Raw genomic sequence first — 20,000 nt, forward strand, 5'->3', positions numbered from 1 at the left:
CGCACTCACACACACCCTCACACACGCACTCGCACTCGCACACACACACACACCCTCACACACACACACACACTCGCACTCGCACACACACACCCTCACACACTCGGGTCTCCGGTGGCTGTGGAAGGGAGCGCGTGGCTGTGACTGTTGTGGGCGTGGCTGTGGCTGTTGTGGGCGTGGCTGTGACTGTGGTGGGCGTGGCTGTGACTGTGGTGGGCGTGGCTGTGGCGCAGGTGTGTACAGGTGAGCAGTTTAGCGCAGTGATAAATGAGTGGTGGAAAGCACACCTGTGGGTCCGAGGCCCCTGGGTGTCTGTCAGCGCGGCCCCCATGTGGCCCCCCCACCCCCCCCCGAGCCCGCTCTCCTCCGCGTATCACATCATCACGCTGGAGCTCAGTGCATAATTCACCCTCTGACTGCTTCTTCTGCATGAGTCAATAAACCTGCCCCTCCCCCCCACCCCGCACCCCACCCCACCCCTGCACCCCCCACCCCCATGAACTCCTCACCCCGACGTGCCCCGGCCGAGCGCAGTGCTGCGCTGGAACAGCTGCCTGTGGCCCCCCACTCCACAGGACCCCCCCATCCCGCTCGGCCAGCCCGGTCATTATCTCTGCCCTAATTACCCTCCGCCCGGTCCTCAGTCTAACGAGCGGCTCTCCTTTCAGCTCCGCCCTTACGGCCCGAGACGGAATGTTCTCAGGTTCCACAGCGGCACAGCCACCTGGGATTTGAACCCGTGACACCATTCCACCATACCACCCTCAGCATGAGGGGTGCGTCGAGATCGACAAAGGACATACACACACACAGCACTCTCTCACTGGCACTGTGGTATCAGCATTGGGAACTAATAACAGGAGGCTGTGGGTTTGAATCCAGACGAGGCAAAGCCTTTTACACCAAGTGCTTCCGTAAATGCAGATGATCACAATGCGCAAAAGGAATAGCCCGTCCAATCAAAGCAGATGGACGGTGCCTCTGACGCTGCCTGAACGCGACGGACTGATTCCTGGAACACCTGGAACGCGTACGGAAAAGAGGAGAGAAGGCTGGAATTCCCGGAGCGGAGAGCTAAATCCGCTCCACGTTTACTTCCCGAGATCACCTTCACTTTCAAAACTAAACACAGACAAGCAGTAAGGTTCACTCACAAACCTCCTTACTGTAAAAAGCCAGAACTTAAACACACAATCAACTGAGCAGCAGAGTCCCCCAGCCACAGTCACCAGAATACACACATCCTCACACTGACATCACAGTCACAAGCAAACACCTCAGTCTGGGGTAGGGGTTAGGGAGCAGTGATGTGTGTGAGGGGTTAGGGTGCAGTGATGTGTGTGAGGGGTTAGGGGGTAGGGGTTAGGGAGCAGTGATGTGTGGAGGAGGGTTAGGGAGCAGGATGTGTGTGAGGGGTTAGGGGGTGTAGGGTTAGGGAGCAGTGATGTGTGTGAGGGTTAGGGGGTAGGGGTTAGGGTGCAGTGATGTGTGTGAGGGGTTAGGGAGCAGTGATGTGTGTGAGGGGTTAGGGGGTAGGGGTTAGGGTGCAGTGATGTGTGTGAGGGGTTAGGGAGCAGTGATGTGTGTGAGGGGTTAGGGGGTAGGGGTTAGGGTGCAGTGATGTGTGTGAGGGGTTAGGGAGTAGGGGTTAGAGTGCAGGGATGTGTGTGAGGGTTAGGGAGCGTGTGGTGTGAGAGATTAGGGAGGGGTTAGGGTGCAGTGATGTGTGTGAGGGGTTAGGGGGTAGGGGTTAGGGTGCAGTGATGTGTGTGAGGGGTTAGGGGGTAGGGGTTAGGGTGCAGTGATGTGTGTGAGGGGTTAGGGAGCAGTGATGTGTGTGAGGGTTAGGGGGTAGGGGTTAGGGAGCAGTGATGTGTGAGGGGTTAGGGAGTAGGGGTTAGGGTGCAGTGATGTGTGTGAGGGTTAGGGGTAGGGTTAGGGTGCAGTGATGTGTGTGAGGGTTAGGGGGTGTAGGGGGTTAGGGAGCAGTGATGTGTGTGAGGGGTTAGGGGTAGGGGTTAGGGAGCAGTGATGTGTGTGAGGGTTAGGGGTAGGGGTTAGGTGCAGTGATGTGTGTGAGGGTTAGGGAGCAGTGATGTGTGAGGGGTTAGGGGTAGGGGTTAGGGTGCAGTGATGTGTGTGGTAGGGGTTAGTGAGCAGTGATGTGTGTGGGGTTAGGGGTAGGGTTAGGTGCAGTGATGTGTGAGGGGTTAGGGGGTAGGGGTTAGGGTGCAGTGATGTGTGGAGGGTTAGGGAGCAGTGATGTTGTGAGGGTAGGGGTAGGGTTAGGTGCAGGAGTGTGTGAGTGGGGTAGGGGGACAGGAGTGTGTGAGGGTTAGGGGCAGTGATGTGTTGAGGAGTTCAGGGTAGGGGTTAGAGCAGGGATGTGTGTGAAGGGTAGGAGCAGTGATTGGTGAGCGTTAGGATGCAGTGTTGTTGAGGGTTAGGGTAGGTTAGAGTGCAGGATGTGAGGAGCATATAGGAGCAGTAAATGTGTAGGGTAGGGTAGGGGTTAGCAGATTAAGGACAGTAGTGTAGAGAGTTAGGGGTAGGGGTTAATAGCAGAGTATAGTAGTAGGACAGTGAGTTGCAGGGGTTAGGCAGGGTAGGCAGTGAGGTGAGGAGTTAGGAGCAGTGATGTGTGAGGTTAGGTAGGGGTTAGGTGCAGGATGTGGTGGGATGATCTGGTGGTGAAAGTTAGGAGTGCTGGGGGCAGCAGGGGGGATTTATTTACAGCCCCCCATCCCCAATCTTAATAGAGTCTCCTGCACCCCAGAATCCTGGCAGCCTGCTGGCAATATACAGCTGAGAGCATAAACCCCATAAATCCAGCTGCTCAATATTCACACATTCAAACACATTCAAACACTTCCATAAATACACATACCGTACAGATCAGCACATCCATTACACACACAGATATACACACGCACGCACGCACACGCACGCGCACACCCCCCACACACACCGACACACCCCACACACGCACCCCCCCCACACACGCACACACCCCCCCCACCACACACACACACACAACGCGGCGCGCACCCCCCCCACCACACCCCCACACGCACACACCCCCCCCCCCCACACCACACACCACACACACTCTCTAGGGCCCACTCGACCATGGGTCACCCACTCTGACCTGTGACCTTTGACCTGTGCGGTAGCCCACATAAAGAGTTTGCTTTAACCTCTTTAAGTAAAGACGGGGGAGAGGGATGAGTCAGATTTCAAATCTTATTGGCCAATACAGATATGACTGATATCATTGAGCATGTAACGCTGTTTTACCCACTGATGGGGCGATTAGGCCTGGCTCTACCTTGGCTTTCCAGGTGATCCCAAAGGCGTTGGGTGGGTTTGAGCTCAAGGCTCTGTGCGGGCCAGTCAACTTCTTCCACACCATTTTCAACAAAACCATTCTTTACAGCATATGTCTTTGTCCCAAACAAGGCACTGTAAGTAATATTTTACACACACACAGCTCATTGGCTCTCGCTGCACCCTCAGGAACAGCAGCACAAACTCCAAACCAGTCAGTTTCCCAACAAAAAGAAGAGATTCAAATGTCCCCAGCAAACAGACACACTAGCATCAAACCACACACCAGCACCAAACCACACACACACCACACACCAGCATCAAACCACACACACATCACACACCAGCACCAAACCACACACACCACACACACACTACCGCTCACCCAGCCCCCCTCCCCCCATAAAGCACAGAAGGCAGAAGCAGTTAAGGAGGAAGAGGAGGACAAAGCCCGTCCTCTTCCTCACAGGTGTGCACATGCCTGGGATTCAATTAGGGCCGTCTGCATAAGACTGGCAAGGGAGGGGGTGTGGGGGGGGGCGAGCGAGGGGGGGGGCTCTACATCCAGAGAGTCATGACCCCACCATGACCTTCCTCCATAATTCATCCCAGGAAAAAGGCTCCTGGAATTTGAGTTTCCTCTTCCAAAAAAAAACTTTGCTGGCCTGTGACCGGCATTAAAGAGTGAGAGAACGCAGAAATGTCCCACATTAAAGATTAACAGCGTCCCCGCGGCTCTGGGGCTCTGCACTGCGAGCTGAGCAAGTGAACCCCACTTTCACCTGACCTACAGGGCACAGAGCACCCCTCACTCACCACACACACACTGAGCACCCCTCACTCACACACACTCACCCACACTCACACACACACTGAGCACCCCTCACTCACACACACACTCACACAGAGCACCCCTCACTCACCACACACACTCACACACACTCACACAGAGCACCCCTCACTCACCACACACACACACAGAGCACCCCTCACTCACCACACACACACAGAGCACCCCTCACTCACACTCACACACACACAGAGCACCCCTCACTCACCACACACACACACACACAGAGCACCCCTCACTCACCACACACACACACACAGAGCACCCCTCACTCACCACACACACACCACACAGAGCACCCCTCACTCACCACACACACCACACACTCACACAGAGCACCCCTCACTCACCACCACACCACACAGAGCACCCCTCACTCACACACCACCACACAAGCACCCTCACTCACACACACTCACACACACTCACCACCACACAGAGCACCCCTCACCACCACACAACACTCACACACACACTCACACACACACCAGCCTCCTCACCACACACACTCACACACACTCACCACCAGTCACACAGGAGGACCTATCCCAAACAGACTCAACTCAACGGAAAAATATAGCCAACTATCTGATTACTGAAAATATTATAAAATAACTATGCTTAAGGCATATCTATGATGCACTAGCAATCTCAAGTCTTTACACACTTTAGCCGAATTTGTGCACCTTTTACCTGTATTTGCTGTTCTAAAATGTGTTTGGGGCATTTCTGGACGTTTCTGGGCATGGTGCTGTTTTGTGTGTGGGGAGGGGTGGGCGTGGCTGCAGAGCTTCTGGTTTCTGATCAGATTTCAGTGCTTGTTGCTGGTTAGCTGCTGCGATGGCAGATGTTAAGGAGCCTAGATACAGCAAAGCAAAAAGACAAGCTGCCAGGGCTTCCAAAACTAGAGTCCACCGTGGAATCACTTTTCTTCAGTGGTGTCAGTTGAAGTTCTTGCAGATGTATTTAGGTTACTACCTGCAAGGTCTCATTTGGTACGTCTTTTATTTTTATTTTTTAAGTAGCTACTTGCATGCCGTAGCCTACAGGAAGCTAACGACACGAGTCCCCTCTGGTTCTCAAAATGACTGACACCGGAAGGGAACTGATCAGATTTCAAACTTCTCACGCCGTCATTTTCATTACCAGCGACACCACGCGGCGAAACGCTTTGGGTGGAAATCCGGCATCAGAAGGATGACCACACTGCCGTTAGGAATCCAGCAGAGTCAGAATATTAGCTCCAGGGAGCGCTGGAACAGGGCACAGCGTGTGTGGAAAATGGATTCCAAGAAAACCCACCTAGTCATCGTACCCACTTTGTCACAGGCCAGCCCAAAAACGTATTTCTGCCTACGCCACTGCAGCCTGAGAAACCTGCTCCAAGGGCTTATTTATGGCAAATAATCATTTTGATCGGAATGCTAAAATATTCGCCTATTTCATCCCACTTCTGTTGCAAATGTCATAATTAAACTGTGAAGACATTTATTAAGCCATCATTGTGAGTTTCAATATTACGACAAAAATAGTTTTTTTTATCAAAACACAAGAATATTCGTGCAAAACACAGATTCTGTAAATGTCCTGCGTGCAGTTTATTGATGACATAAACGCACCAAATCAGTCCGAGCCAATCAGAATTCCAGAGGTGCTTTTTGTGAGGTTAATATGTGCATTTGTAACATGCGTGCCTGTTTGCACAGACGTGTGTGTGTGTGTGTGTGGCGGTGCAGTGTGCGAATGGGTGTTGTGTGTGCGCGATGTGATGTGTGTGTGTGTGTGCGTGTGTGAGTGTGTGAGAGTGTGTGTGTGTGTGTGTGAGTGTGTGTGTGTGTGTGTGTGAGTGTGTGTGTGTGTGTGTGTGTGAGTGTGTGTGTGTGTGTGTGTGTGTGAGTGTGTGTGAGTGTGTGTGTTAGAATATTAGTTAACGTGGCTCCAAATCAACACCAGAGGAAAAATCTGCAGTCTCTGTTCCCCCATTCCCACACACTAACCCTAACCCTAACCCATTTCATCTTCACATCAAAAAGTCATTTAGAACAAAAGACAAAAAGAGAGAAAGAAAGAGAAAAATAGAAAGGGAGAGAGAAAGGAGAGAGAGTAAAAGTGAGAGAATGAGAGAAAGGCAGAGAAAGAGAGAGAATAAAATGGAAAGGGAGAGAGAGTGAAAGTGAGAGAGAGAGAGAAACAGAGTGACAGGGAAAGAGATAGAGAGAAAGGAAGAGAGAGGGAGAATTCCCAGGGAAAGGGGGATGGGGCGAATGAAAGAGAGAGCCAGTGCGATATGAAAGCCAGGTGGCCCGATGGGAGACACGGGGACAGGGGACAGAGCAATCAAAGCCCACTCTGCAGCCGCGTTTGGGAGGCACAAATCAAAGACCATGCAAATGCAGAGAAAATGAGAACTTACCAGATGTTCTAATCCGGCTTTGATGTTTCCGCCATCCCTGAAACAGAAGAACAAATTTCCTAAATGTAAATAAAACCCCGCTGGTTAATTGTCTCTAAATAAAAAGCATTTGCAACCTGCTCACCCTTTTCTCCCTGTCTCTCTCTGGCTCTGGCTCCTGTATAGCTGATAATTGCAGTTTATTAGGCTTTTTTTAGGGACTGTTGCGCTGTTCAAAAGGCCCTTTCTTCTCTGTCCAATTAATACAGTGTTAGAAGCCAACAAACAATCGCTCTTAGCAATGAAGAGGGCTCAACCCCTCTCTGCGTCCATTACAATAACGATAATGACTGTGTGTGTGTGCATGTGTGAGTGTGTGTGTGAGTGTGTGTGTGTGTGTGAGTGTGTGTGTGTGTGTGTGTGTGTGTGTGTGTGTGTGTGTGTGTGTGTGTGTGTGTGTGTGTGTGTGTGTGTGTGTGTGTGTGTGTGTGTGACAGTGCTCATGTCCCTGTGAGTGTGTGTGCATGCATGTGTTACACACAGAGTACTCTACTCTCTCTTTACACACAGAGTACTCTACTCTCTCCTCACACACAGAGTACTCTACTCTCTCCTTACACACAGAGTACTCTACACTCTCCTTACACAGAGTACTCTACTCTCTCCTTACACAGAGTACTCTACTCTCTCCTTACACACAGAGTACTATACTCTCTCCTTACACACAGAGTACTCTACTCTCTCCTTACACAGAGTACTCTACTCTCTGCTTACACACAGAGTACTCTACACTCTCCTTACACACGGAGTACTCTACTCTCTCCTTACTCACAGAGTACTCTACTCTCTCCTTACACACAGAGTACTCTACACTCTCCTTACACAGAGTACTCTACGCTCTCCTAAAGCAGATATAAAAAAGAAGCCAGAGGGCAACACACACCCTCACACACTCTCCTCATGCGCCTCTTTCAAAACGAACTGCTGGCTGACAAAAGTTCATAGTTAAATTATGCATCCGCCCAAACAAGGGTGACCAATGACCCGTGTGATTGGCTCAGAAGGGGAACCGTGTGATTGGCGCAGAAGGGGACCCGTGTGATTGGCTCAGAAGGGGACCAGTGTGATTGGCTCAGAAGGGGACCCGTGTGATTGGCTCAGAAGGAGACCCATGTGATTGGCTCAGAAGGGGACTCATGTGATTGGCTCAGAAGGGGACCCATGTGATTGGCTCAGAAGGGGACAGGGTTAATTAGTGAGGGAAACATTCACACAAAACTAGAATGAAATGATATGGAAACCACGATGCAGCAGCTATTACAGCAGCGTGGCAGCTCAAACACAAAGGGAATGATATAAAATAGATGCATTGACAGTCATTTAAACAGCATGGACAGCCCAGAAGAGATAGGAGCGATTAAAAGAGCAAATTGCATAAATAATAATGCATTTCACATTCAAATTATTACATATCAAAGAGCAACAACATCACCCCTACCACACACACACCACACACACACACTCAACATGAGACACACACACACCACCCACATAACTCACACACACACACACCACACACACACACGCACACACACACCACACAACAACACACACCACACACACACACACACACACACACACACACACACACACACACACACACACACACACACACACACTCACACGCACACACACACATACACTCGCACGCACACTCATGTTAATATTCCTACTCTGGTTGTGGCAGGTCCCTTAATCAGAGAGACAGAAAAAAGAGAGAACGAACCAGTGAAAGAGAGAGAGAGAGAGAGAGAGAGAGAGAGGGGTGTATTGATGCGAGATCTCCTAATGGCCCAGTAGCATCACAATGAAAGCCTACACCATCTCTAAAATTACTCTACCAATCCCCACATCCCCATCAGCAGTACCCAGCTTCCTGCAAATTACAGCCCCCCTCCAGGGCGCCACGATCAATCCCCTCCCCAGAAACACAGCGCTGATGATAAAGGTTCCCGGTCTGAGGATTCAAGACTCCAGTACATCAGGGAGGGGCCTGTCGGCACCTCAGGACACCAACCTCATTTTCATTTTTCATTTACAACCCAGAAACAAAAAGGGGGGGTGGGGGGCGAGCTGTTAATCCCCTGCTCAGCCGTTCGTTCAGCTGGCTGCATGTGACCACTTAAGAAAAACTTCATCTAGTTTTAATTACATCACAATCTGAGTAACAAACCGGCACATTTATTATACATGACGGCTCAAGACAAATTGAAGAGGCAGACATTGGTTACCGTAGTGACAGTGTGGTGTAATCCCCTAATGAAACGATTTCACAGGACACGCACTGGGAAGGGGCGGGGCAAGGGGGCGGGGTGAGGTGTGCAGGTGAGAAGGCGGGGCCTATCCTCAAACAACTGCCTGAGAAAGGAGCTCGCACTCCTCCAGCTAACTTCTCTCTCTCCCTCGTCCATCTCCATCCCTCTCCCCACTTCTTCCTCCTGCCATCCTGTCCTCTCTCTCTCCCCTGTCATCTCCCTCCTCCCCTTTCTCTCCACCTTCCCTCTGCCTCCGTCCTCTCTCTGTCCATCTCTCCATCCCCTCTCTCTCCCACTCTCCCTGCCCTCTCCCTGTGAACCTCTCTCTCTCCCCCTTCTTCCTCCCCTCCCTCTCCCTAACCCTGTCTATCCCCCTGTCTCTCTCTCTTCGTCTCTCTCCCCAGTTACCATGGCCATCCCTGTCATGACTTCATCAATATTAGCACAGCCCCCCCCCCTCCCCCCTGCAGACAGGAGTCCTAATTCAATTATAAGGCTGAAACCTGATAAAATGGCACTGGAGTGGAAAATAGGCGGATTATTGGCAAATGAATAAAGATCTGTATCGAGCAGAAACACCCGCGTACAGCTTCTTTTCATTTCTTCCCCTGTTTGTCATTTTCTTTTTTTCAAAATAAAAGCACCATCCTTTGCCTGCAGGTCACTAGGGAACACAGTCCTAAACACCCCAACCCCCCGCCACCCCCCCAACGCACACGCACACCAGCCTCCATGCAGCTACATTGATTTCTGAATTAGTCTGTAATATTAAATAATTAATATACTTGCCATGATTGATGTTTTGCATTAGCCCAATATTAGGTTATCAATCAAAATCCACTTGGTTTAATGTAATAATATTGAAGAAGTGTCAGGGGCTGTTCATCCAATTTGTAGCTGAAGCCACGCAGATAGTACTGCTGCTGGAGACAGGGCAGGACACAGATAGCCCCCCCTGGGGGTGGGGGGGCACTGCTCCTACAACCATGATGGGGGGGGGGGGGGGTTACTGCCTCTACACACACACACACAGACAGACACACACACAGGCAATGATAAGAGCTTGCAGTGTCATACACACACACACACACACAAACAGGCACACATGCGCGCACACACACACACACACACACACACACAGTCGGACACACACACACGGCTGATAAATGGGTCTGCTCTCTTGTCTCCTGCTCAGATGATGGACTTCAGTGCTGTGCAGCAGCTCAGTTGTCATAGAGATGATGGTTACCACACTGCCACAGTCAGGCTGATTCCTGCTGACCTTGAGGTCGGGGGGGGGGGGGGGGCACATGACCCCAGCTGCAGGAGACTGGCAGCAAGTTTACACTGGGAGTCCACAGACCTGCAGCTACATTGATCTACCCCTCCCAGACCTGTCGCCACAGCCAGCTAGACACCCTGGTCACATGACTCCGTGACATCACCACCACTGCCAGACCTGTCGCCACAGCCAGCTAGACACCCTGGTCACATGACTCCGTGACATCACCACCACTGCCAGACCTGCCGCCAGAGCCAGTGAGCCACCCTGGTCACATGACACAGTGACATCACCAGCACTGCCAGACCTGTCGCCACAGCCAGCTAACACCCTGTACATGAGTCTAATACACCACTGCCAGACCTGCGCCAGGCAGGGAACCTGACATAACAGTACATCACAGCACAGACTGTCGCACAGCAGAAGCACCAAACAAGCTATATGTAAAGTAGACAGAATAATAAAAAGAGACAGGAGGAGAGAGAGAGAGAGAAACAGAGAGAGAGGGAGGGAGAGAGAGAAAAAGACAGAAAGAACCGTGAGTTTAAAAAAATCGTTTATTTCTTTAATGTTCCGGTAAAAAGGCCTCATTATTTATTCCCACTTAATTAAGTAAAAGAGGACAAACAAGTCAAAGTGTTAAAAGAGCTCGGTGTAATGCAGGCTCCTGCAGCACTCAATACTGGAGGACTGCAGACGTCTGGATATCCGTCATGTCCGGGGGGGCTGGCGCGGGCCGGCGGGGGGGCGGGGGGCGGCGGAGGGGGGGCGGGCGCGGCTCCAGGCCCACAGTCTCACGCCTGGTCTCCCGGCCCTCATCCTCATCATTATCCTCTCCCTCCGAAGGCCACCATTATGTTCATCACCCCCCCCCCCCCCCCTCGCTCCTTTCATCTCCACCCTGGTAGCAGGTAGCACACAATTAATTACAGACAGAGCTCCAGACACCAACTGTCATTTGTGGTCAGGTTTGGAATAATTGCATTAGGGTTTCAGCTTCTTTTGTTTTTTCCTCTCCTCTCTCTCTCTTCTCTTCTTCATTCTCATGCCCGTACTGGACATGGCGGAGATGAATATCTTTAGTCAGTGGATGGAGGAGTGGAGGATTTTAAAATGCAAAGCCAGTCATTTGATTTCCAGCTAACAGAGAGCCCCATTAGCACAGCGCTCATCAGCCATACATTAGCATTAGCGCTGCGTGGTAACGAGCCCGAGCCCGAACCCGAACCCCGAACCCCGAGCCCGAACCCCGAACCCCGAGCCGTCAGCCCGCCAGACGCGCGTGTGCGCAGGCCTGACGCCGCTCTGCAGCCGCCCAGCAGCCGCCCAGCAGCCGACGCGCTTTTTACATCGATTTATCTCTGGCCCCGCTGACCCGACATGTGTAAATATGATAAGAGAATTGTGTTATCAATAATAATGCCATGTAATCCCTCTTTCATATCGATGGATGAAGATAAACCAGGAAAAGCAGGACTGCTGACTGTTAATGAATTTATGTATGAATTCCCCAGAGTTCACATATCCACCCCCCCCCCCAACATCCAGCCCGCCAAAATACAGCGCCCCTCAAATGAACCCTTTAACCTCACACACATCCACACCACAGCGCAGAAAGAGGGTCTTCTGTCCACACTTTACAAAGACAAACTGGATATTTTGTTTTTAAAGATTTACATCAATTTCATTTTTCACACTCATTAGCTTCATATTAAGAGTCCCACTAAAAGAGGGGGGAGTGTGTGGTTCAGTAAAGGGGGAGTGTGTGGTTCAGTAAAGGGGGAGTGTGTGGTTCAGTAAAGGGGGAGTGTGTGGTTCAGTAAAGGGGAGGTGTGTGGTTCAGTAAAGGGGGAGTGTGTGGTTCAGTAAAGGGGGAGTGTTTGGTTCAGTAAAGGGGGAGTGTGTGGTTCAGTAAAGGGGAGTGTGTGGTTCAGTAAAGGGGAGTGTTTGGTTCAGTAAAGGGGAGTGTTTGGTTCAGTAAAGGGGGAGTGTGTGGTTCAGTAAAGGGGGAGTGTGTGGTTCAGTAAAGGGGGAGTGTTTGGTTCAGTAAAGGATTGAGGATTGACCCGGCAACAGGCTGGCAACGACCCAGAAACAGCCCGGCAACGACCCAGAAACAGCCCGGCAACGACCCGGAAACAGCCCGGCAACGACCCGGAAACAGCCCAGCAACAACCTGGAAACAGCCAGGCAACGACCGGCAACGCACGCCGGAAACCGAACGACCGCGAAACAGCCCGGCAACGACCGAAACAGCCTGGCAACGACCCGGAAACAGCCCGGCAACGACCCGGAAACAGCCCGAAACACCTGAAACAGCCCGGAAACAGCCGGAACAGCCCGAAACACCCGGCAACGACCCGGAAACAACCCGGCAACGACCCGGAAACAACCCGGCAACGACCCGGAAACAACCCGGCAACGACCTGGAAACAACCCGGCAACGACCCGGAAACAACCCGGCAACGACCTGGAAACAACCCGGCAACAGCCCGGCAACAGCCCGGCACGCCCGGAACAACCGAACACCCGGAAACAGCCCGGAAACAGCCCGGAAACAGCCCGGCAACGACCCGGAAACAGCCCGGCAACAGCCCGGCAACAGCCCGGAAACAGCCCGGAAACAGCCCGGCAACGACCCGGAAACAGCCCGGCAACAACCCGGAAACAGCCCGGAAACAGCCCGGAACAGCCCGGAAACAGCCCGAAACAGCCCGGCAACGACCCGGAAACAGCCTGGCAACGACCCGGAAACAGCCCGGCAACGACCCGGAAACAGCCCGGCAACGACCCGGAAACAGCCCGGCAACGACCCGGAAACAGCCCGGAAACAGCCCGGAAACAGCCCGGAAACAACCCGGCAACGACCCGGAAACAGCCCGGCAACAACCCAGCAACGACCCGGAAACAGCCCGGAAACAGCCCGGAAACAGCCCGGAAACAGCCCGGAAACAGCCCTGAAACAGCCCGGAAACAGCCTGGCAATGGCCTGACACAGGGAACCCAGGCCTGTCATGCACGTGACAGCCAGTCCGAGCCAAAGTGACATCCCTGTCAAAACAGGGAACAGCTGCGCTTTCCGAATAAATAAAAGAACACCGGCCCTGGGGGGGGCTGTTATATACGAGCTGTCTGTCAATCTCAGAGCGGAAGAGCGGCGGCCACAGCGGCGGTATGAAGAAGACATCAGTCAGGCTACTTCACGCCTCATCAGGCGTGTGATTGAGCATTCACACGGCGCTACACACCCGATAAACTCCGGGAAAAAACTTATTAAAAAACGTGATGTGATGGAGTGACTTATCGGACTGATCCGCCACGTCTGACAATAAACTCCCTCTTTTCAAAACTTTGCCGTCAGTCCGTTATCAAATAAGAGGAGAAGAAAAACAGAGAGAAATGAGAGGCAGGGAGAGGCCAAGCAGCCGCTCATCCCCCCTGCTTTAGACCTGCTCTGATTGGCACTCTGCCCTGGACCTGCTCTGATTGGCCCTCTGCTCTGGACCTGCTCTGATTGGCCCTCTGCTCTAGACCTGCTCTGATTGGCCCTCTGCTCTGGACCCGCTCTGATTGGCCCTCTGCTCTGGACCTGCTCTGATTGGCCCTCTGCTCTGGACCCGCCCTGATTGGCCCTCTGCTCTGGACCTGCTCTGATTGGCCTTCTGCTCTGGACCTGCTCTGATTGGCCCTCTGCTCTAGACCCGCTCTGATTGGCACTCTGCTCTGGACCTGCTCTGATTGGCCCTCTGCTCTAGGCCTGCTCTGATTGGCCCTCTGCTGTAGACCCGCTCTGATTGGCCCTCTGATCTGGACCTGCTCTGATTGGCCAGCACTGATCTGGACCTGCTCTGATACCACCACGCACTCTGCTCCTGCCGACTGGCTGAAGCTAAGCAAGTGGGGGCTTGGTTAGTACTTGGTTGGGAGACCACCAGGGAATACTGAGTTGTTGCTGGAAGTGGTGTTGGTGGGACAGCAGGGGGCAATCTTCCCTCTGGTCAAATAAACCCCAATGCCCCAGTGCAGTGATGGGGACACTGTGCTGTAGGAGATGCCTGATTAAACCGAGGTCCTGACTCACTGTGGTCATTAAAGATCCCATGACACTTATCGCAAACAGTAGGGGGTTCCCCGGTGTTCTGGCTAAAATCCCAGATCTGGCTCTCGCAAAAACTTGCCACCTAATCATCCCCTGATTTAATTAGCTAAAAAATGTTCTCTCCCTCCAGTGGAGCTGCTCAATGGCCAACAATAGAGGATTGTGGTTGTACTGGGCAGCTCCCAGGTATGAATGCGTATGAGTGTGAAGCAAGGCGTTCCTGCAAAAGAGCATCCATGCTCAGGGAACCTACCCTGGGTAAATAAAGGTTAAAGAAAATAAAAGAAATAATCTCTGCTCTGGACCCGGCCTGCTCGGACGCTTTGTGCTCTCCTCTGCTCTGGACCTTGCCTCTGTATTGGGCCCTCTGCTCTGGACCCGCCCTTGCCTTACCGCTTGATGGCCCTCTGCTCTCGATTGGCCTCGCTCTGGACCCTGTTGCCTCTGCTGACCGCTCTGATTGGCCCTCTGCTCTGGACCTGCTCTGATTGGCATCCTGGCAGCACTGAGCTAACGGGCGGGGAGGTGAAATTGAAAATGTATTCCTGAGTGTAATGCTGCCATCGCTTTTCATTCTCCTGTTAAGCTGCTATCGGCGGGGGGGGGGGGGCAGATAAATGAACATCGGTCGAGCTTTGGCTGGAGCGCTCGGCACAAAAGACCCACACAAGAGTGAAGCGTGAGCAGGATGTCTTTAATGAGATCAGGATCCATCCCCCACCCCAGCTCTGCCCCCACACCCCCCACCCCCCATTTCAGCCTCAGGACCCGACAGGACGGTGCTACCCCAGGAAAAGCCCAAAATGCTGTTTTCGCTTCAGCAGGGTGAAGAGGCGTCAGAGAGGAAAAAGCAGGATTTAAGATTTCCCCATGCCTGCCTTCACCTCTGCTATAACAGGCTTTCTGGAGCACAGAGGCTGCGTTTGATATTTTATAGCCCATAAATAGTTCAGTCAGACAAACGGAGTTGTGTTTAATAATGAAGGAGGATCAGGACACTGCTGAGGCCTGATCTGGGGTCAGCGCTCCCCACATGCCCCCATTCCGCTAGCTGCCGCCCAATCAGAGCACAGCACACCACGCTTCCCTAGCTACAGCCCAATCAGAGCACAGCACACCACGCTTCCTTAGGTACTGCCCAATCAGAGCACAGCACACCACGCTTCCCTAGGTACTGCCCAATCAGGGCACAGCATACCATGCTTCCCTAGGTACTGCCCAATCAGAGCACAGCACACCACGCTTCCCTAGGTACTGCCCAATCAGAGCACAATATACCACGGTTCCCTAGCTACTGCCCAATCAGATCACAGCACACCATGCTTCCCTAGGTACTGCCCAATCAGAGCACAGCACGCCACGCTTCTCTAGGTACTGCCCAATCAGAGAACAATATACCACGGTTCCCTAGCTACTGCCCAATCAGGTCACAGCATACCATGCTTCCATAGCTACTGCCCAACAGAGTATCATGCCTAGCTACGCCAATAAGCACGCATGCTTCCTAGCTACCACCCAATCAGCATGCAACCAAGCGATGATGGATGAGGGACCGAGAGACCAGACGTAGCAATAAAGCAGTACTACACTAGTAGTATATTGGTAACTAGTAGGAGTAAAGCAGGAGTACAAGCAGCAGTACTATGACTGTAGTAGTACTAATGCAGTAGTAAACCAGTACTAGTAGTAGTACAGAGCCTGCGTCAGGGCTGCACCACGTAAGAGCCGGGCCAAAGCCTTACAAATTACACCCCCACACACACACCCCACACCCCCCCCCCCCTCACACACCCCACAGCGGGGGGGCATAAAGAGCATTCAGACCTGCGATTGAGTGCCTTCACAGTCTCAGCGGTGAGGCAGATTTCATTTGAGAGATACATTTTAAAGAAAATGGACTTTTTTTGGGGGCGGGGAGGGGACGGTAACAAAGCTCTTAAAGACAGAGAAAGCGACGGCAATCAATTTCTCCGCTCCATCAATAGCCCGGGTCCTTTTCATCTCCCTCCAATTATAACTTCCACTAATCAAAAAACCTCCATTATCGGACCCGAACAATATCACTCCCAAACAATTTTTTCAAACTCTGTAGATTGAAACACTTGTGCACAAAGAGCGCGCGAGGAGCAGGGGGATGCTGGCATTGAAGCGGCCGCCGGAATCTCCCGCTTCCACGGCGACCGCGGGCGCGGCGCAGAAACAATGGCGCGGAGCGGCAGCTGCCGCATAAAGAGATGATCTGGCACCAAATGAAAAGGAGGAGGAGGGGGAGAAAAACGCCCAATTCATTTGCAAATCAAGTCGACCGTTGGTTTGGTAACGGTGAGGAGTTAACAAGGTAATCACTTTCAATCCAGCGGCTCGACTGCGCCCCGCACCCCACGCACCCCGGGCCCCGAAAAGAGCCCCCACTCCACCCCACGCACCCCGGGCCCCGAAAAGAGCCCCCACTCCACCCCACGCACCCCGGGGCCCGAAAAGAGCCCCCACTCCACCCCACGCACCCCGGGGCCCGAAAAGAGCCCCCACTCCACCCCGTGCACCCCGGGGCCCGAAAAGAGCCAGAGCGTTTCACTCTCTCTCTGTCTCTATGTCTCTCTCTCTCTCTGTCTCTATGTCTCTCTCTGTCTCTGTCTCTATGTCTCTCTCTCTGTCTCTCTCTATCTCTCTCTGTCTGTCTGTCTCTCTCTCTCTGTCTCTATGTCTCTCTCTCTCTATGTCTCTCTCTCTCTGTCTCTCTCTATCTCTCTCTGTCTGTCTGTCTCTCTCTCTCTGTCTCCGTCTCTATGTCTCTCTCTCTCTGTCTCTGTGTCTCTCTCTCTCTGTCTCTGTCTGTCTGTCTCTCTCTCTGTCTCTCTCACACGTACACAGGAAAAAAGAAAAAAGTTACAGCAGAGAGGAGAGAGAAAGACGCTCAGGGCGGAATGAGAGGATGAGGGGAAGATGACACGGAGAGCAGAGTCGGTCCGTTTACGCCACTTATTTCGTTGAGCCTGTTCGTTGAGCTCGTTAGTTGAGCCTGTTCGTTGAGCTCGTTAGTTGAGCTCGTTAGTTGAGCCTGTTCGTTGAGCTCGTTAGTTGAGCCTGTTCGTTGAGCTCGTTAGTTGAGCCTGTTCATTGAGCTCGTTAGTTGAGCCTGTTCGTTGAGCTCGTTAGTTGAGCCCGTTCGTTGAGCTCGTTAGTTGAGCCCGTTTGTTGAGCTTGTTCGTTGAGCCCGTTGCTCTGGTAATGGGTAATCACAGCCTGCTGCACGACTGTGCGAACAGCAGCAATCAGTGTCTCTTTCAACCCACAGGCCCCACCCAATCACCTACACCCAAATACCCCAACACTCACCCTGTACCCAAACACCCCACCATCCAGCCTTCACCCAAACACCCTTATACTCACGGCGACATAGCTCAGGAGGTAAGACCGATTGTCTGGCAGTCGAAGGTTTGCCGGTTCAAACCCCGCCCTGGGCGTGTCGAAGTGTCCTTGAGCAAGACACCTAACCCCTAAAACCCTAACTGCTGTGGCGAATGAGAGGCATCAATTGTAAAGCGCTTTGGATAAAAGCGCTATATAAATGCAGTCCATTTACCATTTACTCACCCTGTACCCAAACACCCCAACACCCATCCTGTACCCAAACACCACTACACCCACCCTTCACCCAAACACCCCAACATTCACCCTGTACCCAAACACCCCTACACCCACTCTGTACCCAAACACCACTACCGCCACCCAGTACTCAAACACCCCAAATACCCCAACACCCACCCTGTACCCAAACACCCCTACACCCAACCAGTACCCAAACACCTCGATACTCGCCCTGTATCCAAACACCCTAACACTTGCCCTGTACCCAATCACCCCAACACTCATCCTGCACTGTCTGCTTGTTTGCTGCTATTTGTGAACCTCTGTTAGATGGGCAATGTCTCTCCAGCCAGAACTGTTCAAGTGTGATTTCAAGTTCAGAACAGCTCTCCTGGTCTAAGAGCAGAGAAGATTGGAGGGTTCACATCCTGCAGCTAAAGTGTGAATATATGGCGCAAAGCAGATTCTATCATGGTAGGTCTTCTAAAATAAATCTGCAAAAACCTAATTCTTCAATATGATTTAGCAGTTTACGATGCAGCATTTCATTGGCCAAGGTGATAATCTCAAAGCCGAAGCAGTTTTTTTCTGTTTGAAAAGTACCCAGAACTTCTTTTTTCAAGACACAGAACATTCAGAGCATTCTCATGCAGAACAGTAAGCTTCAGAACATTCTCAGATAGAACACTAAGCTGCAGAACATTCTCATGTGGAACACTAAGCTGCAGAACATTCTCAGATAGAACACTAAGCCGCAGAACATTCTCAGATAGAACACTAAGCCACAGAACATTATCAGATAGAACACTAAGCTGCAGAACAGTATCAGATAGAACACTAAGCTGCAGAACATTCTCAAATAGAACACTAAGCTGCAGAACATTCTCAGATAGAACGCAGAGCTTCAGAACATTCTCAAATAGAACGCTAAGGGGTGCAGTGTGGTAGCATTCTGGCTATGTGCTAACAACAACATGAAACAGCACAAATACTGCAGTGCTGGACACAGTGGCCCAGTGCGTTTACTTTCTAACAGAGAGCACAAGCCTCTTGGCTAATGACAGGCTTCACCCAAACAGGGATAATTAAGTCTAGTGTTTAACATATTAAGGCTAATTGTGTAATAGTGTGTAAAGATTTGACACGGGGTTGGCTTGGTGGTCCTGAAAAGGGAGAGAGGGGGTATCCCTTTGGTTTGGTAAGCTGTGTTTGGGGAGGGTGACTGCGTCTATTCAACACAAAATGAAGAGAAAGAAAGAGAGACGGTTAATGAAGCTTTTATCAGAAATAAAAGCAACACGTGCCACTCCAGCACTTTATCTCCCAGCAGCCGGTCGGCTCACACTAATCTCCGTGACCAGATTAAAAAACGCAGACTCTGCTCCCTCCCTCTCCCTCCAATCACTCTCTCCGTGTCCAGACAACCGCTGCAAAAAACTCAAACTTTAAATTCTGTAAAACATAACTCAAAATAAGATTTTCAAAACTCAAATATTTTCTGAATGAGAATAAGGAATGAGAGGAAGTTTAAAGTATAAAAATGAATTACCACCAGAATATACATTTTCTCTCCTTCCTATCCTCTTTTCTTCACCATCACTCTTTCCCTCTCTGCCTCTCTCTCTCTCTTTGCCCTCTCCTCTCTCCCTCCCTCCCTCCCTCCCGTTGAGGCCTAACAGCTGTGGGCAGCAGGACGAGGGGTAGTCAGTCTTAAGCCTCTCATTTGAATAATCAATATGACAGCCTTATTTTTCTGATGCAAACAGGATTTGTACAGTAAGGTGTCTGGTGGCCAGCGTGCAGTCATGGGCTGCTTTAACCCTAATTAGATTAGGGTGATCATCCCAGCTCTCCCCTACTAAAGTACAGCCAGGATAAGTCCTCACAAAAACTGTGTTGAACTTAGTGGGACCTGGAGAGAGAGGGACTGCATCTCCTTTACACTCATTATTCATACCATCCTGCCTTTCTGAGAGTCACACTCTGTCCTCTTCACTACTCTTCAGGGCAGAACCAAACAAAAACACTGCCCTGCCCAGCATTCAGAGAAAAGCCAGGGGTGTAAACACACCCTACATACACACACACACACACACACACACACACACACACACCCCCTACATACACTCACACACACACACACACCC

At 51.6% G+C, this 20,000-nt stretch overlaps 1 protein-coding gene across 7 annotated transcripts in view; it reads right to left on the minus strand.

Moving 5' to 3' along the window:
- Positions 1–20,000, minus strand: part of rsrc1 (arginine/serine-rich coiled-coil 1) — a 136,558-nt gene that overhangs the window by 74,858 nt on the left and 41,700 nt on the right. For all 7 annotated transcript variants that reach the window (XR_010324665.1, XR_010324664.1, XR_010324663.1 and 4 more), the window contains exon 5: positions 6,591–6,627. Coding sequence is in view for 1 of the 7 variants with exons in the window: in XM_064303328.1 (XP_064159398.1) it covers positions 6,591–6,627 (37 nt within the window). In the remaining 6 variants the exon portion in view is untranslated. The remainder of the gene's footprint in view (positions 1–6,590; positions 6,628–20,000) is intronic.

The sequence above is a fragment of the Anguilla rostrata genome, chromosome 12 (assembly GCF_018555375.3).
Source record: "Anguilla rostrata isolate EN2019 chromosome 12, ASM1855537v3, whole genome shotgun sequence".
Classification (NCBI taxonomy): Eukaryota; Metazoa; Chordata; class Actinopteri; order Anguilliformes; family Anguillidae; genus Anguilla; species Anguilla rostrata.